Source organism: Rhipicephalus microplus, chromosome 3 (genome assembly GCF_043290135.1).
Source record: "Rhipicephalus microplus isolate Deutch F79 chromosome 3, USDA_Rmic, whole genome shotgun sequence".
Classification (NCBI taxonomy): Eukaryota; Metazoa; Arthropoda; class Arachnida; order Ixodida; family Ixodidae; genus Rhipicephalus; species Rhipicephalus microplus.
Window position 1 is genome coordinate 278304060 of NC_134702.1, and position 27107 is coordinate 278331166.

The following is a 27107-nucleotide window of genomic DNA, read 5'->3' on the forward strand; positions in this document are numbered from 1 at the left end:
GAACTCACACTGTAGCCAGAAAAGTGCAGATTTGCGTATCAGGAGCTCTTGTTTCTGGGACACGTTATCAGCAAGTCTGGAGTTCATCCCGATCCACGGAAAACAGCCGCCATCGCCGACTTCCCACTGCCCACTGACAAGAAGGCCGTGCGCCGATTTCTGGGCCTGTTCGCCTATTATAGGCGGTTCGTGAAAAACTTCGCCCGCATCGCCGATCCTCTCACTAACCTTACCAAGGCCGACGTGGAGTTCAAGTGGAAAACGCCACAGGAACACGCTTTCCAGGAGCTTAAACATCGCCTATAGACGCCTCCGTTACTTGCCCATTTTGACGAATTCGCCGAGACAGAAATACATACTGACGCAAGCAGCGTAGGTCTTGGCGCCGTTCTTGTGCAGAGGGCTGACGGACTTGAAAGGGTTATTAGTTATGCCAGCCGATCGCTATCCAAAGCAGAAGCAAATTATTCCACAACAGAAAAGGAGTGCCTCGCCATCATCTGGGCTACGTCGAAATTTCGCCCCTACCTCTACGGCAGGCCCTTCAAAGTTGTGAGCGACCACCACGCCTTGTGTTGGCTAGCCACCTTGAAGGACCCTTCAGGTCGCCTCGCACGATGGAGCCTGAGACTTCAAGAATATGACATTACTGTCATTTACAAGTTCGGCAAAAAACACTCCGACGCCGACTGTCTCTCTCGTGCGCCTGTCGACCAACCGCTACCCGACGACCCGGATGACGACTACTTCTTAGGAACGATAACTACCGACGACTTCGCTGAACGACAGAGGGCCGACCCGGAACTTAAGGTCCTAATAGAATACCTCGAAGGCAGGACCACCGAAGTCCCGAAGGTATTCAAGCGCGCACTTGCGACGTTCTTTCTACGAAACGGTCTTCTACAAAAGAAAAACTTTTCACCGCTTCGAGCTAAGTACCTCCTTGTGGTGCCTTCAGCTCTGCGACCAGAACTTCTGCAGGCCCTTCACGACGATCCGACGGCAGGGCACCTCGGTATTTCTCGCACGCTCGCGAGGATACAAGAAAGGTACTACTGGCCACATCTTACCGCCATTGTCACTCGTTGTGTGAGGACATGCCGGGACTGTCAGCGACGCAAGACACCGCCGACAAGGCCAGCAGGATTTCTGCAGCCAATTGATCCACCTTGCCGACCTTTCCAGCAGATTGGTATGGACCTACTGGGGCCGTTTCCGACGTCGGCTTTCGGAAACAAGTGAATCGTGGTAGCTACCAACTACCTCACCCGCTACGCCAAGACAAAAGCCCTGCCAAAAGGCAGTGCATCCGAGGTAGCTAAGTTCTTCGTCGAAAATATCGTCCTACGTCATGGCGCCCCGGAGGTCCTTATCACCGACAGAGGAACGGCATTCACTGCCGACTTAACTCAAGCGATCTTGGCATACAGCCAAACAAACCACCGCCGGACGACAGCGTATCACCCACAAACCAACGGCCTCACCGAGCGGCTTAACAAGACGATCACTGACATGCTGTCAATGTACATCGATGTCGAACACAAGACGTGGGACGCCATTCTTTCGTATGTGACCTTCGCATACAACACGGCGGTGCAGGAGACGATGCAGATATCTTCATACAAATTGGTCTATGGAAGGAGCCCGGCAACGACGCTCGATGCCATGTTATCCAACGTCACCGACGAAGAAAACCTCGATGTGAGCGAGTACCTTCAACGCGCCGAAGAAGCCCGACAACTTGTGCGTCTCCGTATCAAGAATCAACAGACGACCGACAGCCACCGTTACAACCTTCGACGACGCTTCGTGGAATACCAGCCCGGTGAACGGGTTTGGGTGTGGACGCCGATACGCCGACGTGGACTAAGTGAAAAGCTTCTGCGACGGTACTTCGGACCGTACAGGGTGGTTTGACGTCTCGGCCCACTTGATTACGAGGTTGTCCCCGACGGCATCACGAACTCTCAACGACGCCGATCGTGACCTGAAGTCGTACATGTCGCGCGCCTCAAGCCGTTTCATGCGCGTTAACAAACTGAAACAGTGTTTTTTTGTATTATTGTTGTATCGTAATTTATTCGTTGTACTTTCTTGCATTGTTATTGTACCTTCATTTTTAGGTAAAGCATCGGGACGATACCTTTTTTCAGAGGGGGGCAATGCCACGTTCCATTTCCCAAGTTTTTGTTATCGTCCCAAAACACCACACGATTCTCAGCGCAAACCGCGCCTGCAGTTTTCGAGAAGGTTCCAGACTGTAATAGATCATTTCGATAAGATCACGCCCACTGTGCGAACGGTACAGATTGTTCTGGAACCTACGCCACCGCCAGCGATAACGCTAGAACATTCGACAGCAAAAGTATAAATGCTGACGCGCTTCGCCGCTTGTCAGTTGTTGATCGAAGGCCGACGCTCTGTTTGCCGCTATCAGTCCGGGACTGCTATCTGTGCAAGACTACTGCTGTAATTGGACTTTCCGTTTGCCGGGCACAGGTTCTCCCAAATAAACAGTTAAATCCCAACACGAAGTCTCCTGTCTTCTGCCACGTCACGACCCCGTTACATCTGTGGTATGGACTGTGTGAAATCATGTGGTATGGACTGTGTGAAGTGTTTTACAGTTCCAGTAATTAAGGCTGTTAGGCTACAGCTTTTCTCACTTTGCATGTGTCAGTTATGCTTGTATTAGCTGCAAAACAACCTTGAGTGTTTGTCAAGAAAGATACTTAGGGAGGCAACAAGCTGTTATTACCGTATCCAGCGCTTTCAGCTAATCGTGTGCGCATGGCGCCATAGATGCCCAACATAAAAAGGCGCTCTGGTAAAATGTGAGTTGTTATGATATTGATCTAGTAATCTGTAAATTGCAGCATTCTCACATCTTGTGTAGTACATTTATGTTTACTGAGAAAGCATGATAGCACACATTTGTCTCTTGCTTTTGCGCTAAAAGAGCAAGGGCAAGAGGTAAGGTCTCGATCTGCGTGGACTGACCGCTTGTCACTGCAGTGCTGAGCACATTGGGATACAGCCATAGGTAACTTCCACGCATGGGCATTGGAGCATGGCAATTTTATCTGCCCTTTGCTCGCATAGCAGCCACTTGCTTTTAACATTGCAGATGCAGCAGACATGGCGCTTTTGGTGAGTTTGAAGTAAATGGGAACAAAGGCACATCTACAAGACGTACTTGTATATTTAAACAAAAGGGTACCGAGGTGACTGATCTAACTTGAATCACCACACGATTTACGGCAACACCTTGCCCTAGTTTTCAGAGCGGTACGTATCAAGTGGCTGAAGCCAAGTGATGCTTTGACATCGGTTATTAAGTTCACGTGACCTTTCATAAGGGTATTCATGAGTTCTTTTTCCGCAATAACATTACTGTTCACAACAACCATCATTTGTGCAGCCTGCTACTTTCACCAGAAGGTTGAGTGCCACATATTTCAATTTGTGGCACTTCACCCGCATAAGGTATTTTTATCTGCTTAATCCTCGCTTTCACTACATGTGCATCTATGCACGAAGTATATTGACTTATGTGATATGATGTGAGAACAACCTGCATGCATCACTAGGACTATTACTTACAATCACTGTATCTTGTTTGCAGTAACTCTGTCAGTCTCTAGCCTCAACCAAATCGTGTACCAGCAGCTGAGCTCATCACAGCTGTTAACAGAATAAGAGGCGTCCAAATATGCAATTCAAAAGAACAGCGTGAGGACAAAATCATTCTTGCTTCCATTGTGCTGCAGGCAACTAGAAAAAGCCCACCTGCCTGGTGTGAATAAATGCACCAAATTCTTTTTGGCATGTTCTCAGAAAGTCCCATGTCATACTCCCCAAAGAATTCAGTGCCAACGCAGTGCATAAAATCTTTTTCAGCGAAAGTGCTTGTCGCACATGCGATATGGAATGCTAGGAATTGCTTCTTCATTCTCGGCTATATCAGACATGCATCCCGCTGCTTCTTGGAATTAGGGTATTCAAGGAAACTCGCACTAGGCCCACAAGTGGAGACTGCATAATTTGTTCCTTTAGTCATATAAGGTTCGAACAAAGAAGTTTCCACGATCTCATGCTTCAGGAATCGTTCTTTCCAGTTTAGTGCAAGTGAAGGTAGTAAATTCGTACGCGTCCACAAAGTACACTTTCTTACTTACTTCAAATACAGATAGAAAATCTTTGCAAATGCACGAACAATAAAAAGAAAAGGTGTCCACTGAGTGATCTGCACACCGGAGGATGACTGCTGAGTTGTTTTGTCAATTTTAGTTTTATCAGTCAAGTATATCGCTGTTGCAACATTTTGGAAAAGCTCATTCACATTAGGCTTGCTCGAATGTGTCCAGCACTGCAGTGACGAGGGGTCAGCAAACATGTAGGCGACAAAATGAACTGTTTCATGGTGAAAAGCAAGCGTGCTATGTTGACAGCGACATAGGCAAGTCCCATGATGTCGCTTAAGATGTCACAGGGACAGCAGTGCCGGCTTCTCCAGTAGCCACCTTGGAGGCTAATACTCTACATGACGTGCATAACAGAACACGTGCTCAGGATAAACAGTCATACATCTAATGCAGATATATTTCCGTCGCCCTCAAACATTCAATTTCCTTAGCTGATAATGATGTACAGTAAACTCTCAGTAAACAGTAATTTGTTAGACGGAATTGCTGCTTAAGAAACAACTATCCCTGGTATGATTGTTTTAGTAGTACTTGTATTCTGCACCTCTGTTCATCTCTCAGTAAATGAAACTCCTGTTTAAAAAAAAACATATTGTCCTGGTTTTTTCAGGTTTTATTTAACGAGAGTCTACTGTAAATACTTCAGCGATGCATATGTTTGCAAACTTGGTGATAAATTGCACTTCAATCATTAGACTTGTAATAATTTGTGCATGCACACTAATTTACTGTCAATTTCAAGGGACACGTTAGGTTGTGCCTTGCCAACCTTGTTCCTGTGCTCATTTAGCCTCTCATTGATGTCTCTACCGATTTGCCCCAAACATGCATCATACATTAACAGGATCCCATAGATGACAGCTGTGTAGTATGCTATGAAGATGTTTCCGTGGTTATTATCCTATAAAGATGTGTGTGATAAGTGATAAGAAGCACCAAAAAAGGCTTGTAGCATGCAACACAGGTGTCACACAACAAAGAGTGAACAGAAACCTGCCACTAAAAACAAAAAATGACCAGAGAAACCCACATCGAAAAATTTTCTTTTTGCAGGCAATGCGCGACTTTCGGAGCATGTTTCCCGAGATGGAGGCTGTGGTGATTGAGGCAGTGCTTCGTGCCAATGGCGGGGCCGTGGATGCCAGCATCGACCAACTACTCGCCATGGCCACCGACAATGACAACGAGCGTCTGCGCACAGAACTGGAGGCCACCGAGAATGCCGAGGCTCCCCCACATTACTCACCTCCTCCGGCTGCACCCACACCTCCCCCTTCCTACCAGCAGGCCACGTCCACACCCACAGCCAATCAAGGGCAAGTCCTTTATTGACAGGTCCTGACTTTTTGTGTTGACCAGCGAAAGGCTCTAGGGAAATACTGTATAGTGCCGATTATAGGTTCTCTTCAATTATAAGTCGACCCCCCCTCCCCCCTCAACTTACAAACCTATCTTGGTGAAAAGCTTTACTCAAAACTCAGCCTCATGCTGCGGCCATAGCTGACCAGTAATTTTTTCAAAAGAGGGAGGGATGCAAAGGAATATTTCTTTGCCTGTGGAACATTGCCTCCAACTCGAAGTGCCTTCTCAATGGCAGCGTATCGTCCATACTTTGGTGCACGGAAACAATGGGAGTGCACGTAATCTTGGTCCTTTGTTTTCTTCATTCCCTCACGCCTTTTGCTGACCTATGATACTTGCACCCTGCTGCAAGATTGCTTTTTGACTTTCCATAAAGGATCACTTGCCGCTTCGAAGCACCGCTGTACTGTTGCCGGTGGCATATCGGCATCCATTGGGTAGCATCGCAAATTGCGCTCACCACTGTTCGCAAGCAAAGCAAAATTCAAAAATCGTGAACAGACGTGAGTGCGAAAAGACAAGAAGACGCTCATGCACGTGTGACTGGTCATGTAATATACTTCCCTGCAGAACGTTGCCAGTCCACCTGGCGCTACCAGATTTTCGGTTGAACGTCCACGCATAGAGAGATAAATTTCTTTTTTTTTCGTAAGACATCATTAGCCTTCCATCTAAGATTTGAAATTCTGGTTTTGAGACCTCATTTTTCCGGCAGTTTGCATTCCTGCAGCGGTGATTTTTAGGCCCGCTCTGTAGTTTTGCCAGTTTCACTATATTTTCGTCATCATCGCAGCAGATCGCAAAAATGCCCTGCTATGGAAGCAGCACATGCGCGTTCGGAAATATCAGTTCCTATGGCCCCACTGCCTCTGCAGCTTATGTTATTCATGTATTGAACAGCAATGAATCCGAGCATGATGGCCTTTTGTCGGAGTCACAGATAACTTTACGATTATCTGTATAGGTCAACTCTGATTACAGACCGACTCCCGAAATTCAGAAGGTCGTCTTATGAAAAAAAAAACACGTCAATTTATAATCAGCAAGATTGCCTATGTTATAAAAAGGGTTAGATCATTATACTTCACTGACTCTGGGTTTCTATGTTATACCCCTTTCCGTCCCAAATTTTCCGTTGTGTAGGAAACAATTTTTTAATGTTTTTTTCTTTTTTATAGCTAAGAGGCATTTGAAGAAGCATGCAAACAATTTCGGGGACTGTAAGTAGAATGGTGTTCCTGGTGGTACCATGTTATAGGTACGTATACACATTCCTTGGAAGTGTGTTGCTTTTGGTTCTGTCAGAAGGTTAATAATCTTATAAAAAACACAAAAATGGTTTGTTTCGATCTAATAAAAAGAAAAAAATCTCAGGGTTAACAGTCGCAGAGAGCGTTATGAAAGTAAAAAAATTCCACAAGCCAACTTTCTCGGACGCAGCTTCCTCCTTGAGCACCATGCTCTTGGTAGAATTCACAGGATGCTTCCATTTCGTTTTTGATGGCTGGGCTTCAAGTTTGTCGCCTGAACCTCATAAGTAGTTTTTTTCTTTTTCCTGCATGTTTTGCACGATGTGATCCAGTTGAATCCTGGTGTACTGCACATGAAAACATTGTCGCATTGCGAGCAAACAACTCATTACAAAAGCTACTTTTTCACATCATTGTTTCAAGAAGACATCAGTTAACTCGCACGATTTAATTTATTTGGATTGTACGAAGAAAGCTCCTAAAACGGTTTTGTATATGTAACCACACCGTGTGCATGCTTTTCCTCGTGAATGCTTATCATATTCTAAGGCACCCCATAAGGTAGTGGGGCTGATGGAGGAAAAACATTCAAAATTCTATTGCTCACTTTCTACAGAACCTGCAAAAGTTGTTTTGGCTCCGATTGTGGCTCTGCTTTCCTACATTGCCTTTTTTTGGTATGTGTGGTACACTGGTCGCTGGGACGGAAAGGGATATATAAAGTGTTTAATTGCGCTATTTGTTACTGCTATGTAGAGCTGGGCATCTACGTTCGTTTGTTTGCAAAAGGTCTTTCTCGTCACTGCCTCTTCTTCAGCCATTGAGTCACCCCGCATGACTCTCCCTCACTCCCTCATTAGCCACAACCTGCGCCATCCAGTCTTGCAAGAGCCAATCTTTGTCCAGCAAGGAGTCATCCCATTCCCCCAATATATTCATGGGGTCCCCGTCACCCAGCCTTTTTCTGTTGGTCAGAGACCGCGTGATGGTTTTGAGAAAAGGAAGATATTCAACAAACTATGCTATCATTTCAGTACACACGGGTATGCAGGAGGTTCGAGCTATGAAATTGTGTTTTGATGTTGCCACCCATGTTTATTGCTTTATTTTGCTGGCATGTTTGAGCTTCACCCACAGAGGCTCTTAGCAGCACCACAGGGTTTGAGAAGCTTCGAGATTCTGCGAGATTATTTTGTTAAGATCACGTGGAGGACGTGAATAGTAGAGTTTATTTGAGAGCTTGGGCAAGCACCAGCAATAAGGCTTGTACGCTCGATGCGGCACATACTAATGCCAACGCACCTCACTGCAGATCAGATTACTCTATTCGCAAGTTTCGTCGCCTATAGGGGTTGCTTAGGGTGGTTCAATATGGCACCCACAGAGAGTATCGAAGTCGCTGAGCCTAGTGCGGCCTGCACAGCAGTGTTTCTTTTCTTTTGCTTCAGGATGGGTTTATCCTTTTTGCAGTCGGATATCATGCGCCACCTGGACGTTTGAGAAACTCGGATATGATGCCTCATTGAAGGTGAAGAGGTCCTAAATGCCAAACACATCACTTTTTGCGGCGTGAAAGCCTGTAGCCCATCTGTCGTTGTGCAAGTACTCTGTCTACAGACGTATCATGTCCGTGCTCAAGCGCTCATCTTTTTCTTCTCCCTTTGTCGGCATTTTGCTCTCGATCTATTATAACTATCGTCATGTCATCATACCAACTAGCCCAAACTGCCTCACTTCCAAGTCTCATGTCCGCCAGAAGCCACACGAAGTGGAATTAACGTTCGACTGGGAAGGTTGTGCATAGGAATGTTAGCTTGCTTTTCGTCTTCATGCTAATCGTGCCGGTGCGCAAGACATGCCTTTCATGCACTGACGTTCGGCGACACAAGTAATCTTGCTGTTCTTCAATGCTCCATACGTGTGTGCCGCGGTAAAGTGGTGGTTACGATGTTCTGCTCTCACCCGAGCATCGCGTGCTCGATCCCGGCCACGACAGTTGCCTTGCGATGTAGGAGGCCGAGTACCGCGCGATGTCCGTGCACATTGCCCTCCACTAAAAGCATGTTCACTATCATTACGTGGTTTGTCACGCAAAACCCCAAATAGTATTATAACATTGTGTACTTCCTTTCACGTTTTCAGTTTTGAGCGGATACTTACTGATGTAAGATTTCATGAAGTTATCACAATGCCGATGTTTTTGACGCATTAAAAAAAATATATGCCACAATACTATAGCACTTATTTATATTCGCTAGTGCAGCTGCTTGTTGTTAGATGGGAAGAGTTTAGAAATTAGTTCAGTGTTAGTGCTTTATGTTGTGGTACTTTAGTTTTCAGGGCCATTGTAGCGCAGAGCAGGCAACTCACGACGCTGCAAACACATCTTCGCGTTGTGCATACAGCGACTATAATCTTAAACAGGCTAGTTCAAAGGCTTTTACATTAATAAATATAATACTATTTTCTTAAAATATTATTGCTTGATTGCTACATGCAATGAAACTGTGCCCATATGCATGTCCAGGCAAAATCTAAATCAGGTCATTTAGACCCAAGCCAAAGATGCTGCATCTTTTTTTTTGCGCACTAAACATGGAGCTTCCCCTACACCACGCATCATGAATGTATGGTGGTTTTGCATTTGAAGCTCTTAGCTGTTTTGTAAGTTTCATGCAGTAATCACAGCACAAATGTTCTGAAAAGAAAAACCTTTATTGAGCATGTGCCACCAGAACTAACTATTACACAGTAATGCCGCTATTACATACACACATCTTCAAATGATACAAGCCTTCAAAAAGCCTCACAGATGCAAGAGCATTACGTTCCACTGCGGTTCGCGTTCGTGACAGGTTCTTCTTGTCGTCAGGCTGCAGAGGCAAACATTGAGAAGGCACAGCTGACAATTTCTGTGGCTTTCTAGCAGGCTTCTACATCTGCGGGTCTTCAAAAAAAAAAAAATGGCAGCATATCCACGGAGTGAATGATGGAGAGTGGGGCGAAGCATTCGTCCGTCCATGCGTCCGTCTGTGTGACCGTCCATGCGTCTGTTTGTGCGCCCGTCCCTGCGTTCTTTCATGCATCCGCCCCTGCGTCCGTTCATGCGTCCATCCATGCATCTGTTTGTGTGTCCGTTCGTTCATCTATTCAACACTCCAAGTCCCACCATCTCGCATCTTTTTATCATATATTCCCCATATAGAAGCACCGCCATCCAGCGGACATTCCAAGGACTAAACGAGAGGTGGCACACGCACACTTTCTTACGGCCTGCGCTTTGGGTCCACTTCCCACCTTTAACCACCTCGAGTTCATGGTATATTCTAGTTCACTGTATTCATGGCACTGCGACCAAACGCTCGCTAAACCTTTCGAAAACCAAGGAGGTTACACCCAGCGAGTATAACGTAGCAACCTTTCCCTGTCAGACAGGGCTCAATTTACATGCCAATGGCTGCTAATGAGAAATGAGAGACAGGAGAATTCGGCTTTTACTTTCTTACGGCTTGCGCTTTGTATCTACTTCTCATTTTTAACCACCTTGAGTTCATTCATGGTATATACAAGTTCATTGTATTCATGGCACTGCGGCTCAACGCTCGCTAAACCTTTCTAAAGCTAAGGAGGTTACACCCAGCGAGTATAATGTAGCATCCCTTTCTTGTCCGATAGTGCTCAATGTACATGCCAATGGCTGCTAATGGGGATCGCAGCGTGCGCGTTGACTAAAAGCCGAATGCTCATGTCTCTCATTCCCCATTAGCAGCCATTGGCATGTACATTGAGCACTATTTTTTATTGTTAAACAACGCACAGAAGAAATCTCTCACTGGCACCACCTTGGAGGTCAAGTGTTATACCTATTTCGGGTATGTGCCACTGGTGGTTACATACGAGGGACGCCCAAGCCACGCCATAAGGAGCTTCGCCCCTAAAAAAGAAATTGTAGCTACACCAACGAATACTCCATCCAGGAATAACTTTGAATGATTAATTATTTTTCACAACACAAGATACCTAGTGCGTCATTCACAAACTGTTACGTATTTCTAAAGCAAAACCTAAGCTTCTCGTTCCCGCTACGTTAACAAAACTGTGCAGCTCGTTCAAGTGATGGCATACGGATGTAGGGTTTGGCGAGGCGAGATGTAACGGCAACTATAAACTGGGGCTTGACTCAAGCAAGACCATAATAAATGTTATAAAACTACCACAGCAATGTTAGTGCTACTGCAACTTGCTGTCGCAAGCTCTACTTCACTTTTTTAAAGAACACCTCAATATTCCTCATAAAAACAATGAAAACATGCACGCAAATCCGATATTCTCATTTTCTTATCTATTGCTCCAGAAGTAGTCGGTGTTGACAAAGTGCACGCTGCACTCTTTCAACGGCGACATGAGTGTCTTGCTGAATCTCAACTTCACGATCCATTCTTTTTTTCCTCGCTGCGTTTCTTGGCAAGGCGTGGGGGCTGACTCTTGTCGAGGCTCTGTTTGTACAATGCGGCACGCAGCACGTACGATTGCTTTTGAAGTCATTAAATTTTGTCATTTCATGCCAACTGCCGCAATTCAGAGGGGCGATAATAACGACTTGACAAAAAAAAGCAAAAGCACCCTTGGAGCGCCGCTGTTCTGCTGCTACTCCGATTCTCTTCGAAAAAATTACGCTGGTGGCCGCGAGGCGGTGTGACAGTCTACAGAACTTGCGAATAGCCGAGGACTGTTCATGTCATCATCGGTTTAGGGTAAGAATCGCTTGCACCTTGTCTTTTAGTGGCGAAGCTCCTTATGGCGTGGCTTGTGCGTTCTTCGTAGTACGTAACCACCAGTAGCACATACCCGAAATAGCGGTCCTTACGATTTTGACCTCCAAGGTGGTTCCGGTGAGAGATTTCTTCTGTGTGCTGTTGAACAATAAAAGATAGTGCTCAATGCACATGTTCATGGCTGCTAAGGGGGAATGAGAGAGGAGCATTCGGCCTTTAGGTAACGCGCACGCTGCGATCCCCATTAGCAGCTATTGGCATGTACATTGAGCACGATCTGACAAGAAAGGGTTGCTACGTTATACTCGCTGGGTGTAACCTCCATGGTTTTATAAAGGTTTAGCGAGCGTTGGGCCGCATAGCCATGAATACAGTGAACTAGTATATACCATGAACTCGAGGTGGTTAAAGGTGGGAAGTAAACCCGAAGCGCAAGCCGTAAGAAAGTGTGCATGTGCCACCTCCCGTTTAGTCCTTGAAATGTCCGCTGGATGGCGTGCTTCTATATGGAGAATATATGATGAAAAGATGTGAGATGGTGGTACTTGGAGTGCTGAATAGATGGACGAACGGACACACAGACAGATGCATGGATGGACGCATGAACGAACGCAGGCACGGATGCATGGACGAATGCAGGGACGAACGCACGGACGGGTGGATGGACGCATGGACGGTTACACAGACGTACGCAGGAACGGACGGAAGCAAGGACGAATGCTTCGCCCCACTCCCCATCATTCACTCCGTGGATATGCTGCCATTTTTCATTTTCCAGACACAGGTTCGCCCAAATGAAAAGCTGTCTAGGAACACACTGATTGCACCTTTTGTGAACATCACGTGACAATATGCCGGAATTAGGCTACCAAGACTAACCACCAAAAGGGACACTTATTGGATTTAATGATGACTAATGAACCATGTTGCATTGTTTCAGTCATTCAAGGGCAGCTTTCTAAGTTCACTGCTTGTGTGGCATTCCTTTCTTGAAAGAAGCTATAGTAGTTAGATAAAATATATATACAAACATGTAACCAGAGAAGTTAAACAGGCCACATGCCACGCCTATGTTAGACCAATACTGAAATATGTTTGTCCTGTGTTGGATTCGTTTCACAAAGTATATATTCATGCACTTGAGCGCATTCAATCGATAACAGCAAGATTTGTTCTGGCTAAACATGACCAAACTGAAAGCTCCCAATGTGTGAAGAGAGACCTTAATTGGCAATCCTTCCTTGACCGAAGACGTAATTTAAGACTGAAACTATTTATTCATTCTATAACAAGAAAACAGGAATTAATCCTTCAGAATATATAAAACCAGCACATTATCAATCCTCTCGTCATGACCACAAGTTGAAAGTACGGCCATACAACTCCAGAACTGATCTGTTTAAACATTCTTTTTTTTCCACAAGCCACTGCCGACTGGAATATGTTACCAGCTGATTTGGTTGGCCACAGAACTGCGAATTTGAAGGACTGTGCCCCCCCGCAGTAATGCCTAAAATAGGGCTGTGGAATATTGTTCCAAATTTAAAAAAAACAAGTCCAGAAAAGCCTTGCCCAAACAACCAAAGCACGGCAGCCAATGGTCTCTGCAACTGAAAAAATGCACTTTGGCAACATTCTTGAAAAGTGGGATTACTGGCCCTTCTGGCTCCTGACATCAGTACAAAGGACACCCCTGTTGACTGAGGGTTTTGTGCTTTTGAAGAGAAAACACGGGAAATTTTTAACTTAGTACCGAGTGTAGTGTTTCAAGTGTAGTTTATTGATTTCTGTAAAAAATGTTACAGGTCATTACAGAGTGCCGTTAGAGTTTACATTTCATGGGTGTAATGTTATTTCGCTTAAATTAATGAACACCTCCATTATGCATCTTTAAAATACAATAACTTGGTGGCTTCACTCACTAAAGTTAAAGATATGTGTTCTCCATGTTACTGTGGCAAATTGTGTTTTTACAGTGAAGTTGTTGAAAGTACCCTCATGAATGGGTTTGTGCGTGAAAGTTCTCAGAGAGAGACAGTGGCACCCTCCGACTCGCAAGCTTCAACACAATGCATTGATTGGCTGGTTGGTGTGAATTCATAGTGTTTTCTTGGTGCAAAATAACACCACTAGAAAGAAGACAGAACACAGTGCCATTCTCAACTGACATGATTTATTGCATTGCTCTACGCTTCATACCAATCAGCTACTGGGAAAACACTCATAGCGTGCACGATGCAAACAGCCACCACAACTTGGTCACTCAAGTGCCCTCGTGATAGCGCACCCGAGAAACAAAATGCTGGGTCCAACAAGGTTATGGGAGAATTTATATTCAAAAGTGCACTTTGTAAACATGGACACGGGAGTAGAAAAATACAGCACACTATGCAACGAGCGCAAGCTACCCACCAGTTCATTGAATGTGACAAAAGATGTGGCCCTGTGAAAGGGCCAGGTGCATCAAACAAGCATGTGCAGTTCCTGATAAAATACTGACAGTGCAACGCAAGAACGCACAATGGGGACAGAAAAAAAAAGAAGGAAAACACAAAGAAAAGGACTGCGATAGACAGAGGCAAGGCCGACTCAAAATTAGCATGTAACCTTTGGAAAATCTACTTCAGCTGCTGTTAGAATGGTAATATAAGAACCACTAATGACTGAAAACTTACTGACTTTGTCTAAAATACTTCGGATAACTGATGATGTCATGGCTCTCGTTTAAGATTAGTCCAAGCAAAGTTTGATAATTTCACATTTTCCGGTGTCGAGCTAAATGGGAGCCTGTACCAGTCACCTGATGATACATAGAAGATGAGTAAAGGCAGTAAAAAGTGTACACAATGTGCATTATTTGTTTCAGTCTGTGTATACTAGAAGTGCAGATGTAGTACACTGTGCCGACGGCACCGCAAGCGGTAGTACAGCGTCCATACTTTCCAATGGGCCTGCCAAGCTAACTCGCATCGTCAGCGAACTCAATACTTGTAGGCTTGACTTCAAAGCAGCAAGACTTTCGACCTCTCATGAGCCACTGACATGCATATTGCCACTTCGTGTGATGAGTGCCTGCTGCAAGGGCAGCCATGTGCTTTGCAGCAAAGTGGCGACAAAAAGAAATGCAGGATGCATTCGTAGGGCCCAAAATTTAATGATATCTTTCTTGAAACAAAAAATTATTTGATTGAACTTTCTTCATTACCTAGTGATGAAGTGGTTGATCGAACGCCACATCAATTTTTACTTTCACTGCATCAGAACAAAAAATACAGTCAAATCTGAGACAAATCGCGTATTTTTTTCCAATTTCACTGTTTTTGGGGAAAAAATTAGTCTTTTTCACCCTTAAACATTTCTGTACAAGAATACACTTTCCTAAAACCACAGTAATGATGAGATTGCTTAGAGAGATTTCACATAGCTTAAGAAAAAAATGGCTAACTCTGAAGATCTTCACTGTTTTTGAAAATACCTAGCTAGCCGGTAAACGCAAAAATTTTAGAACGGTTAAGTAGCACAACTATACGAAAGCTTTGTAGCAGCTCAAGTGTTGTCCGGAAGCTCAACATAAAAATATAGATTTTATATACATTTTTTTTATTACACACAGCTCACCAAGCCAGCAAGTCCTACCGTAATGGACAGTATCTCAACTGTGCATCTGTGATGCAGCCTAAAACCCTGTTAAGTTCGCTGTAAAAAAGTTCACTTGTTATTAACATGCACCACAAGCAGACGAGAAATGTCCCGTTAGTCTGTTATAAGTTGTCGTCTCCCCGTGACATCCCACTGTGGTCACACGTCACTGAGAAGCAGCCCCTTCGATATCAAAACTGAAAGTGGTTTTAACACGAAAATGTTTTATTCCGGGGTCCACCATGGCTTCACTGATGTGCTTCCGTCATAGAAGTGACGTTGAAAAATATGTACTAAGAGATTGCAAAGGAAACAACCAGAAAGCAAACATTAGTTGTGCAAAATTGAACAAGCAACCTCTCAATTTACAGTTCGCGGCGCTAACCATTACGCCACAGAGCATACATTCTGTCGAGTGCTTATGGCAAGCCATTTATATATACTTCATATACCATTTGGAAGTCCTCACAGCTTCAAAACTTTAGCACGTTTTTGTTATCAGTGGCAAGATGGCACGACAGGCTCACGTTGGGCACGCACTAGAGGTCCCCGCCTCCGCGGTGCGTGGTCTCTCCTGCGGGCGTGCCTATTAGACTCACAATCCAGGAGAGAACAAAGGTCACTTTGCACGCTGCCACGGCCGTGTTTACGAAAGGAGCGCGCTGCTGATACACGATGCGGGAAGAGTAGTGACAGTTGTTCGTGCTTGTCTTGTGTATACCTGTGCGCTCATTTTGTGCGTCTTTCTTTCTTTTTACGCAGCGTGCTTCATGTGTTCAGCTGAGACAGTTTGCTGTCCCAGCTGGACTTTTTCTAGTTGTCTGCACTTGTCCTGTGTTTGCCAATTTCATGCATTCTTTCTGCTTGAGGTGTGTGCTGCAGGTTTCGGGCTGCTTGCTGTTCCTAACACGACTTTGCAATTAGTTGCTGTTCCTGAACCAATGCACAACAAACGTTCAACTACCTCTGTAAACACACATTTCACTTTCATGTTACACCGGTTCCTATGTAGAGGAATCAGCCACGTTTTTTAAGGTAGCAGTATAAAAAAATATATTCACCACATTCCCAGCCACTGCAGTACTCTCGTTAGGGTTCTCGACACCAGTGCTTTTATTTAGCAAAAAGCTGAAAATATTTAAAATTTGTGTCAGTACCCCTTTCAAGAACTTGGGGCATTCAAAATTTTTTCTTTTTTCTATGAGATGTTGCTTCTAGGTTGGTGCCCACTTTTTAAAAAATTTTACAGTAGAAGATAATAAGTTATAAGTGTGAATCTGGCTTGTAGGGCTTGTAAACTTTTTTAACTGGTAACTCAAGAGAATGTGACGTACACAAGTGCTCTAGCAGTTCTGTGGAGTACCAACTGGCCCGAATAAGCACCTTGTATATTTAATATTTAAGGGTAGATGAGAGTTGAAAAGCACTACTTTTTCTTCCAAGAAATACTTATTTTTCTTTTTGTTTGCTTTGCCATGTATAGTTTCTATTTTCATGACAAAAAACTGCAGATTGCAATTAAAGTCGAAGTGGGTTAAATTTACTTTTAAAGAGTGCAAGGTGGCTACTAATAACTAAAAGCAGCGCATTCTTTAAGGTCCCCTGCAATTTGTCACCTGGCTGCTTGCCTTTGCATTTCGTATGAGCAGTTCACTTAGATCCCATGTTCAAAATTTGAATTGGTTTATTTCACCATCAAAATAAAACATGATAACCAAAGAGTCCACAGTAACAATGATTGCTCTCATGATGGAAAAAATCATCTTTAAAAACACATCTTCTTCGCTCAAATGAGCGTTCACTTACACCTTTAAAATACGTTTTTCTCAGGATGCAATTGTGAGCAACTTCGTCAGTTTCGACATTATGTCTTTAGTACTTCTGATAGCCCAATTAGTATAAAAGCTTTCCCCCACATTTTTTAACATGCGAAGGGCACAAGCTGCTTTTTTAAAACTTGATATCGCCTGTGTAATTATTATGACCCTAAAGTAAGTGATTAGTATGGGCGGACAATTCTAAGAATCCTCAGGTTACGATTTTTCTTGCCTTTTAAGGTGTCCTATGTGTCATTTTTTGGTAGTTGTTGGCATTTTACAGTTGTTGTAGAGCACGAGTGTTGAAGATTGAGCGAGTTGGTTCGTCGTACTTAAACTCGTATAGCGCATTACGGGAAAGAAGAAACGGCCGAGCAGACCGACACAAGAGAACAGAGCGCTAACTTCCAACTGAACTTTATTGTCAAACTGCATCAAATATGTAGGCCGGCGCAAGCATACAAAACCACCCAACGCAACGACAAGATAACACCCAACATCGCACCGTCACATATCACAGATTCATAGGCGGTTATGCTGATTAAGGAAGGCCACTTCATGTTCAGATAAAACCAAAGAAGGGGCACTAATACACGTGATGCCAGCTCTTGCTATACAATGCGCTTCTATAATTTCCCGAGTTAATTGTGACGGGTGCTTTTTAACCACTTCACATTGATCAAACATGGGGAAACATCCACAATCGCGGAAGTGAATTCCAATTTGGCCCTGGATTGCTTTGTGAACATTATAATGGTGCTCTTTTAGCCTTTCATTAAGGCGGCACCCCATTTGGCCGAAATACCACTTACCACATGAGAATGGAATCGCGTAAACAACCCCCGCTACACACAGCACAAACCGAGTTTTGTGCTTGGTTGAGCAACCAGTGGAACGTGATTTGAGAGGATTGACTGCTTTGCAAAGCCGCTGTAACTTATCCGGCGCTGAGAACACCACTTTGGTGCTGCATTTCTCCCCTATCTTTTTTAGCCGGTGGGAAATGTCATGCACGTAGGGTAAAACTACGGGTCTTTTTCGGTCTTTCATGACCCCCATGAAGGTGACTGCAACGAGCAACCCTGTACGCACTCTGGGCGGTGTTGTGCTCCCTGAAGCGGTTCAACACGTATTGTGCCGCGGACCAAAGTTCGCTACGGAACCAGCCAATTCGCCGTATGATCTACTCACCTACGTCAGGCAAGTGGCTCGACAGATTCCTGAAGGTGAAAGGGACAGGTGTGTTGCCGATGGCGTTGATGTGGTTTCGCGTTTCATGCCTTCGACCAAAAAACTGCCATTGAAGAAAGTCGTGGGACACTTCAAAGACAATTCACTAGCTCTGTTACCTTCTGACAAAGAGGGAGGTTTTGTGGTTTTACCGAACTCTTTATTTATTGAGAAAGCGACCACAGCTGTTCATTTTTTCTTTAGAGCTGAGGATGACACTTCTCTTAGCAAAGTTAAATCCCATGCAAAAAAGCTGTGTGCCCCCATGGGTTTCGAAAAACTTGCCAAAGCAGTGGATAAATGCAAGAAGCTTAGCTTTGATGTGTTCTTTACGGCCAAAACACACAAGGTCGATTGCCCTCTGCGGGTAATTGTGACAGAGAGAGGAACATCGCAAAAAACTGGGGCATTATTTCTGCAAGAAAAGCTCAATTTGCTCACCATCGATGACCCCTTTTTAATTAGGAATTCGGACATTTTGGTTAACATTCTGGAACATAACGACAGGGGCTTAAAAGCACTTTCTGTTGATATAAAGGATTTGTATTACTCTTTGCCGCATGAGAAGTTGTTACAGTGTGTTGACAATGCCATTCACTCATTTGGTGCTGTAGCCTTCCAGAATCTGACGGGTGTCCATAACAGTAACCTCTTAGAGCTTCTGTGTTTTTATATCAAGTCGACCAAAATATTGTCACCAAAATATGTCGTTGCGTAGACGACTTTTTAATTTTCATCGACTGCAGCGACGCTGCCTGCCAGCACCTAACCGATGGTATTGTAATGACTTTTAAAGAATGTTTTAAACCGCTTTTATTGACTCATGAGATGCCAGTTGACAACAGCTTACGCTTTTTAGATTTGAATTTAATTCTTTCACCTGACCATGTGTGCTGGATATTTGAACCTAGAACTGGAAAACCTCTTTTACCCTATGACTCTTCTCATTCCAAGTTAGGTAAGCGAAGCATCACAAATCTTCGTATCATCAATCCTCTTAGGAAATCATGTCATCATGTCATGCAGCGCTACTTTGCAGCTCAAGCTGAAAGGCTTTTGAGTGCTGGGTACCCAGCTATCCTACTGGCATCTATAGCTGAAAAGCTATTAAAACAGATAAAGAAAGGCTGCAACTCCGAGGCTCAGCTGGAATCTAACGACCGAAAAAGACCCGTAGTTTTACATTTTTACATGACATTTCCCACCGGCTAAAGAAGATAGGGGAGAAATGCAGCGTCAAAGTGGTGTTTTCAGCGCCGGATAAGTTACAGCGGCTTTGCAAAGCAGTCAATCCTCTCAAATCACGTTCCACTGGTTGCTCAACCAAGCACAAAACTCGGTTTGTGCCGTGTGTAGCAGGGGTTGTTTACGCGATTCCATTCTCATGTGGTAAGTGGTATTTCGGCCAAACGGGGTGCCGCCTTAATGAAAGGCTAAAAGAGCACCATTATAATGTTCACAAAGCGATCCAGGGCCGAATTGGAATTCACTGCCGCGATTGTGGATGTTCCCCCATGTTTGATCAATGTGAAGTGGTTAAAAAGCACCCGTCACAATTAACTCGGGAACTTATAGAAGCGCATTGTATAGCAAGAGCTGGCATCACGTGTATTAGCGCCCCTTCTTTGGTTTTATCTGAACATGAAGTGGCCTTCCTTAATCAGGATAACCGCCTATGAATCTGTGATATGTGACGGTGCGATGTTGGGTGTTATCTTGTCGTTGCGTTGGGTGGTTTTGTATGCTTGCGCCGGTCTACATATTTGATGCAGTTTGACTATAATGTTCAGTTGGAAGTTAGCACTCTGTCCTCTTGTGTCGGTCTGCTTGGCCATTTCTTCTTCCCCGTAATGCGCTATACCAGTTCAAGTAAATGTTGTAGAGCAATATGAGCCATTAATGGCTGAGAATAATAAATGTTTAGTGGCATTAAAAGTTTCTCCAAAACGAGCTGTATGTTACTCGTTGTCGTAGCAAAAAACTAAAGCAATGCAACTTGCCCTAAAACTAGAAAAGAAGTGTAAGTTTAAGGGCTCATTTTCTTTCTTAGACACAATATTTCTCATTCCCATGAAACTTTCTACATATTTAAAGTAAACCTATATATACAGCAATAATTTCGTTACTCTAGGCTACAGATTAAAGCAATTTTTTTTCAAATGATATATGTTCTCTTAATATAATAAAACTGCTGAAAATATCAAAACTAAAATTTGTTAAAATCAAAATGTGCCAAAGTGGGCATGTTGCATGAACAGTTGTGACTGCAAAAGGGTTGGTGTGTAGAACAGGTACGTGACTTCAAAGGTTCAAACGCAACTTGTCAAGTACATAGGGAGGGCAACATACTCTGTCTGAGCTCCACAATCTTTAAGCCAAAGTCTGATGATAAAAAGACTGATGAAGTGAATATTTGGCAGGTTTGCTTTGCACACAAATCGACCACGATACAAAAATTTACTCCTGGTTTTGAAGCATTCTGCTTGAGTGGACAGTTTCGCCTATAAGGAAACATTTAATATAAGAGTGATGCCTTTTGGATGTAGGATGAAAAAAATCGTGTTTTAAAAAAAATGCTCTATTTATTTACACCAAACGTCCGGCTAATAAAAAAAAACATTCAATATGCCTGAAAATCGCCAGACTCATAGCTTGAGACCTCCTTTGAAATGACACAATGGCTTTTTGAGTGAGCTGATGCACTTTGTTGGGTTATTTTTTAAATGTTTTTTACATTTATTTTTATCGCTTGTTTATTATCGCCAGCTGACACCAATCCTCCACAGCGGATTCATGCTTGGTGTATTGATCACCTGACTTGCGTTGCTTCTTTAAAATCATATATTTTGCCATATTTCATAGAGTACTACTATGTATAATTTTTTCCTTCAAAAGCCAGAACTAAGTCAGAAAACTATCAGAGGCATACAGAAATGTAGAGAATTAAAACATGTACAACCTGAACAACAGAGTGCCGCATCTCTTTAGTAGAAATTTCTAAATAAACCAAAAGCATCATGGTAAAACTGTCAGTTCAAGCGCAAGAATAAACAGAAAGGAAGAGAGGACAAGCGCTTTCTTGCAACTAAATGATTTATTAGAAAGGGAAGAATATATAAACAGGCAATCAAAAAACAACGCATGCGTGTGCAGGCAGAAAGTACACCCGTGGCACCTCGAGAACACAGAGTAAAAGAAGAAAGATTATCTCAGAACATAATCTATAAAAGCAAACTCTTTATCGTGCAGCACAACTGAAGGCTAGCTGACGCATTTTTCTTCTCTTTTTCTTATGTGAAAAGCTTCCATCAACTCACGAGTTAATTAATTGTCAGATCGAAAAACCACTTCAGTATCCTGAAAAAGAGGATAACAACCACACTCTCTGCAATGAGCCGTGAGATGCGATGCACCCAAGAATCGTGCTCTCTAAGACGAATATTGATGCACCTTCCCGACTGACCTATGTACACTTTACCACAGCTAAAAGGAATCATGTAAACAACACCCATTGCGCAGTCCACGAACTTTTTGCTGTGTTTCATGCGACATTGCCGAAACTTTCTGCGCATGCACGAACAAATAGACTGCAGTTTGCTTTTGGCTGAGAAAAGCACATCTACTTTATATCTACAACCGAGTTGCTTAAGTTCATGCGATGTCTTATGAAGGCAAGGAATTACTGCTATCCTCCTACCTTTTCCACTCTCGTCACAACGCCCCAAGTGGTTCCCCTCAAATTTAAGTTTCTTAATCATGTTGTTACATGATTAAGAAACTTAAATTTTCATCACGTCCATGTTGTTACACATGGACGTGATGACATCATTAGGATACCCTGCTAGTACTAGTTTCCTTACTTGACTGTCAAAGCTCATTTTCATTCTGTATTGGCAGCACTTTTTCTGAGCAAAACCTAAACTCGTATTAACGATACTTCTCTTCACTAGCTTAGAGTGGCTGGACCTGTAATTGAGTATGGGCTTTACGGATCTAGGACAATAATACCAGCAAACATGCTGGGGTTCGAAGACCAAGTTAAGATCTAGAAATTGCAGTTGCTTTAGACCCGGTAATTCTAAAAAAAAGTTTAGTTTCTTGTCTGTTTCTTTAAAAACCTTGAAAATATTTACAACATCTCGCGTAAAATCTGAGGACGTTGTGAACACAAGAAAATCATCGACGTATCCGAATACGTGAACCGGGAGTCCTGACAGAAGCTTTTGAAGTGCTACATCAATCTTTCCCAGAAAAATTTCGCTTAAAATAGGAGCTACTGAAGAGCCTATGCATATTCCTATCTCTGGACATATAGATTACCACCCCAAGCCACAAAGTTTGACTTCAAGTAGAAGCTAAGTAATTTTAGAAAACTAGATACAGAAGTTCCACACTTCAGGCTAAAAGACAATTCATCATTATCCTGCGTGATGCAGCTTTAAACGCTTGCCATCAGCTCATCTTGAGGTATCGAATAGTACAAGTCCTCAATGTCTATACTGAAAGCGCTTCATTTGCTAGAGCTATCGATGCTCAGAAACTGTACCACCGCTTCGGAATTACTGACACAAAAAGGATCCAGGATAGAAAAAGTTTCTGAATTGCTTTGCAGGTATCTCGAAACGTTTTGCCACGTGTCTCTTTCAGACACAATCGCTCTGAAAGGCATTTCTGGCTTGTGTGTTTTGACCGGAAAAAAAATATATCAAGTTCAGATCGCTCAGCAGATTTAACCGCAGAAGCTAACCGCTCAAAATTCATGTCTGAAAGCAATGAACAAGCATTTTTCTTTGCTTTTGAGCTCTTGCGACTTGCTGGTACAAAGTTCTTGTCGAGTGCTTTCACAGCCCTCTCAGAAAAGGTGCCCTCATCCATAACAACAATGAAACCTAGCTTGTCAGCTACAAAAAGTTGTAGTTTGTTATCTGCCAAAAATTTACAAATTGGGCGAACTCTGTCCCTACCCTGTGCGTTCGTCTCAGTCTTAGCAATGGCATCCACACACTCGGAAATGCACCTGGGTCACTCCTCTTCCACCACTTGCCTGGAAATGGACCGTGCTAACACCAACTTGTCCGCCCGCTTGAGTGACAGCTCGAAACGAAACTTGGGACCAAGACCAAGAACATCAAAGTGCTTGTCAGGAAGTGCTGTGGTGCTGAAGTTCACCGCTTTTCCAGCTTGAACATGCGACTTCTTTCTCTTTGGAAGCAGTGGAAGAACTTGTCACCAGAGATACCCGGCAGTGTCGTTGCCAGTGCAACACCAGTCCCTGTAGAACGGCTGCCAGCGAGTATCATGAGTTCCTTTCTGTTTATTTGTGCGCTTAAACTGACAGTTTTATCATGCATATCCAACTAGTCCAACTTTCGATTATGTTTCAAAAGCATCATGTTCCACAAGCTTTAGAATGTACTTGGACCACTTAGCATTATGTAATATCTACATGAAAATGCATTTATGGTGAAATGGGCAGGTGTTGTAGAATTAGAAAAGTTCAGTTTACGTTTCAAATGTGGAGGGCTTAGAAAAATGGTCATAACTTTCTATTGGCTTAAAATAACCACATACATATTTTACCAAAAACTCTTGAATAGATAGGGGGCTTGAAATTGTTAAGTAGCACTTGAAGGACAACTTCAGCAACTTCTTGACCATGTCATGGTAATGTTACTTTTATGTTTTATGTTGCGTGCCCGATAGCTGAAAAGCTCAAGAAATCCAAAAGTATTTTTTATAAATAATTTATTTATTTATTGGTGACAAATTTGTTCCTTCTGCTGCCCCAGTGTGGTAGCTAGGGCTTGGTCAGGAGGTTTGGATCTTCTTTTTGCCTTACCCTGCGGGCAAACCATGTATACGTGTTATGCCAAAAATAAAATTTTAAAAAATTGCAATACCAAAACCGAAACTCAACTGAGTGCACTTCTACGCATGATGTAATGATTTGCATGAACCTCCCTGGTTGGGCATAACGCCGCCAGATGGCACTCCAGGCCGTCCATGTTTGTGCCTGCGGTGATCGGCCAAAACGCTTATGCTGTTATGATGAATATGTGGTGAATCGTGTGCGGCCGACAATGCAACACCACTTGCCACCCATCGCACACCCACCAACATTGTAAAGGAAATCGAGGGCTCAACCAAGGGAGCACTGAACAAATCTGCACAATCTATAGAAGCCAAGCAGACACTGCAGTGACACATCAGTTATGTCACTTTCATCTTGCGAAAATCAATGTCACACACACAGTGTTGCCATTAATTCTGCCAAGCGAGGTGAGCTTTTGGAGGCAAGCTATAAAATTCATTTGAAAAGAATCTGTGGAACTCTCAAGCCTGGAATTCGGCATGCAGGAGTGGCACAAATGTGCAAATTATTGTACCCAGTAAACTTCATTGACCTCGAAAATCGCTGTAGAACGAACAATCGGCCAAAAAATCAAGGTTTCGCTGTGCAGTATCTTCACGTTCCTTACGCCGTTGCACACCTATTTTCAACTTTTCATAGCTGAGTACCAGAAACTTCAATCATCATCTCATTATCCTGCATTAAAAGAACAAAACCTTCGCACCTGCCTGCCTGTGAAATCGTGAGTGAACAGAGAATGATTTAAAATGTCCCCTCTGTGATGAAGGAGCAATATTTTTTCTTCTACATGGGTTAAAATTATTTCTTTTTTGTTCCTGAGATAATCAGATGTGGTGTGTCATTAGCTAAATTTTGTCATAATACTTTCATGAGGAGGTGTTCTTAATTAAAGCTTTTGTTTAAAGTATTGATAGGGGCATTTTCTAAACCTAGTTCGTTCAATAGCCCACAACTTCTCTTGAAAAATGCATAAAGCAAGGATTTATACTTTACTCATATAAAAACGCTGCCAATAACGAGGGACAAGAAAAGAATGAGACAGACAGCGGCACAGTGTCGCTGCCTGTCTCCTTCTTTTCTTGTCCCTTGTTATTGGCGCTGTTTTTATCTGAATAATGTCGTATCAACTCGCCCATGCAACCACGTTATATACTTCGCAACACACTACGAACATTTTTGATAGATTCTGGGGGTTTTACATTGCTGTGCAGGCTGCAGTCAATTAACTATTTAGTCCATGAACTGACTTTGAAGTAGCTGTTAGTGGTATTTTGGGAACTACTTAGAGAAAAAAATAAAACAAGTGAATATTTAAACCAGGATACAAATGCACATAAACACAATAAGTTTCATCAAAATTAATCAAGATTGTAAAAAATTTAAAAAAATGTTTTCAAAAGCCAAATCTCTTTGAATTAGAAAACATATTTTTTTTTTCTGAAATTGCATTTTGGAAGGTGGTGACTCATTTTAATGGCAACATCCTAAGGTCATGTACAATAGTGTGGTTGTTCCTAGGACGATTGGAGCTGGTACACTTGAAATGGAATATGCATAGCTGTGCCCATGAGTGTTAATAGCTTAGTGTCACGAAAAAACTGACAAGGTCTTTTATGCAATCGCCTGAGATGACTTGAAGCGGAAGTCCATCATTACATTGTAATGTTGTCATGTCATTCATGGCATCTCATTATATTGAAATCACGTGATTTTATGTACACTTACTTCACTTGTGCATTTATTGGAAGATCGCTACAACAGACATTTATTACTTGCTTTTTCTCGCATCATTCATGTTGACGCTGATGCCAATCTTGCGATGTCTTGCCACAATATGTCCTCGAAATTTGCTGACAGTGAGTTCTTGCGTCTGAGGAGCTTTTTACGTTTCAATATGCATGTTGACAGCTCAAGGGCAGATAGCTGTTGGATTTGTGAGTAACAGCGGGTATGCCAAGTGGGGCAAAGGGAGGGAGTTCTGACAACTTCCCAGACAGCAAAAAATGCTGAGCAGAGAACATTGAGGTATCATCTGAATATGGGCAAGTTGATATTTCATTTCAAATGTGATTATAGCACAAGGGAAGATGAGCACCGACTTCCAGTTAAAGTTTTTATTGCGAAGAATGGCATGCGCTTGTCTTCTTTGGTCTCTCTGTCCTCCCCCAGCCCTCTAGTCACATTTGAAAGAGAATGCAGGCCTGTTGCATTGAACACGATACAATTCTGTGTTCGAAAAGCTGCAGCTTTTTCTATTATGTAAAGTGATACAGTTTCAGGTAGAGGCAGACACTTTGTGTGAAACACTTGGCTGGTTGAATTGCAGCCATCCACAGCCAATAAAATTATTCTTGGCATTAGAGACACAAAATTGTTCAAATTGGCTATGCCTGAGTGTGCTTGCATTAACACAAAGAATGATACACCCAGACAGATCGTGTACTGCGTTGCTGTAAGCAGCACTTCGTGCAAGTGAAATATTTTCTTTTGTTGGAAGATGTCTTCGTGATGAACGTTCCTTTATTGGGAACCAGCCACAGTGGTGCAGTGATTATGGTGCTCAGCTTCTAATCGCTGGTTGTGGGATCAAATCCCATCTGTAGCAGCTGCATTTTCAGTGAAGTCAAAAATGCGGTACTTATATTTAGGTGCATGTTAAAGAACCTCTGGAGCTGTCTACTATGGTGTCTCCCATAATCACTGCATGGTTTTGGAATGTTATGCACGATAAATTATTATTATTATTTCTTCATTGCCAAGACTTAGTGAAATTGTGATGTTCCCAATTTGAGCCAAAAACAATACTTACTGGATCAAATCTGTGAAAAAGTGTAGAATGAAGAGCAGTGTCATGTAGCTAGGTTGCGCTGTGAAATAAATGCGAGTAAACTTAGTGAATTAAGAAATAATTACAAGGATAGTGATCAGACTTCTCTGAAAAATGTGGCAAGTGAATC

At 43.1% G+C, this 27107-nt stretch overlaps 1 protein-coding gene across 1 annotated transcript in view; it reads left to right on the forward strand.

Moving 5' to 3' along the window:
- The window catches only part of LOC119159798 (CUE domain-containing protein 1), a 143569-nt gene that overhangs the window by 29601 nt on the left and 86861 nt on the right, over positions 1 to 27107 (forward strand). Inside the window, exon 4 of the mRNA XM_075891031.1 lies at positions 5259 to 5521. Within this exon, the coding sequence (XP_075747146.1) occupies positions 5259 to 5521 (263 nt within the window). The remainder of the gene's footprint in view (positions 1 to 5258; positions 5522 to 27107) is intronic.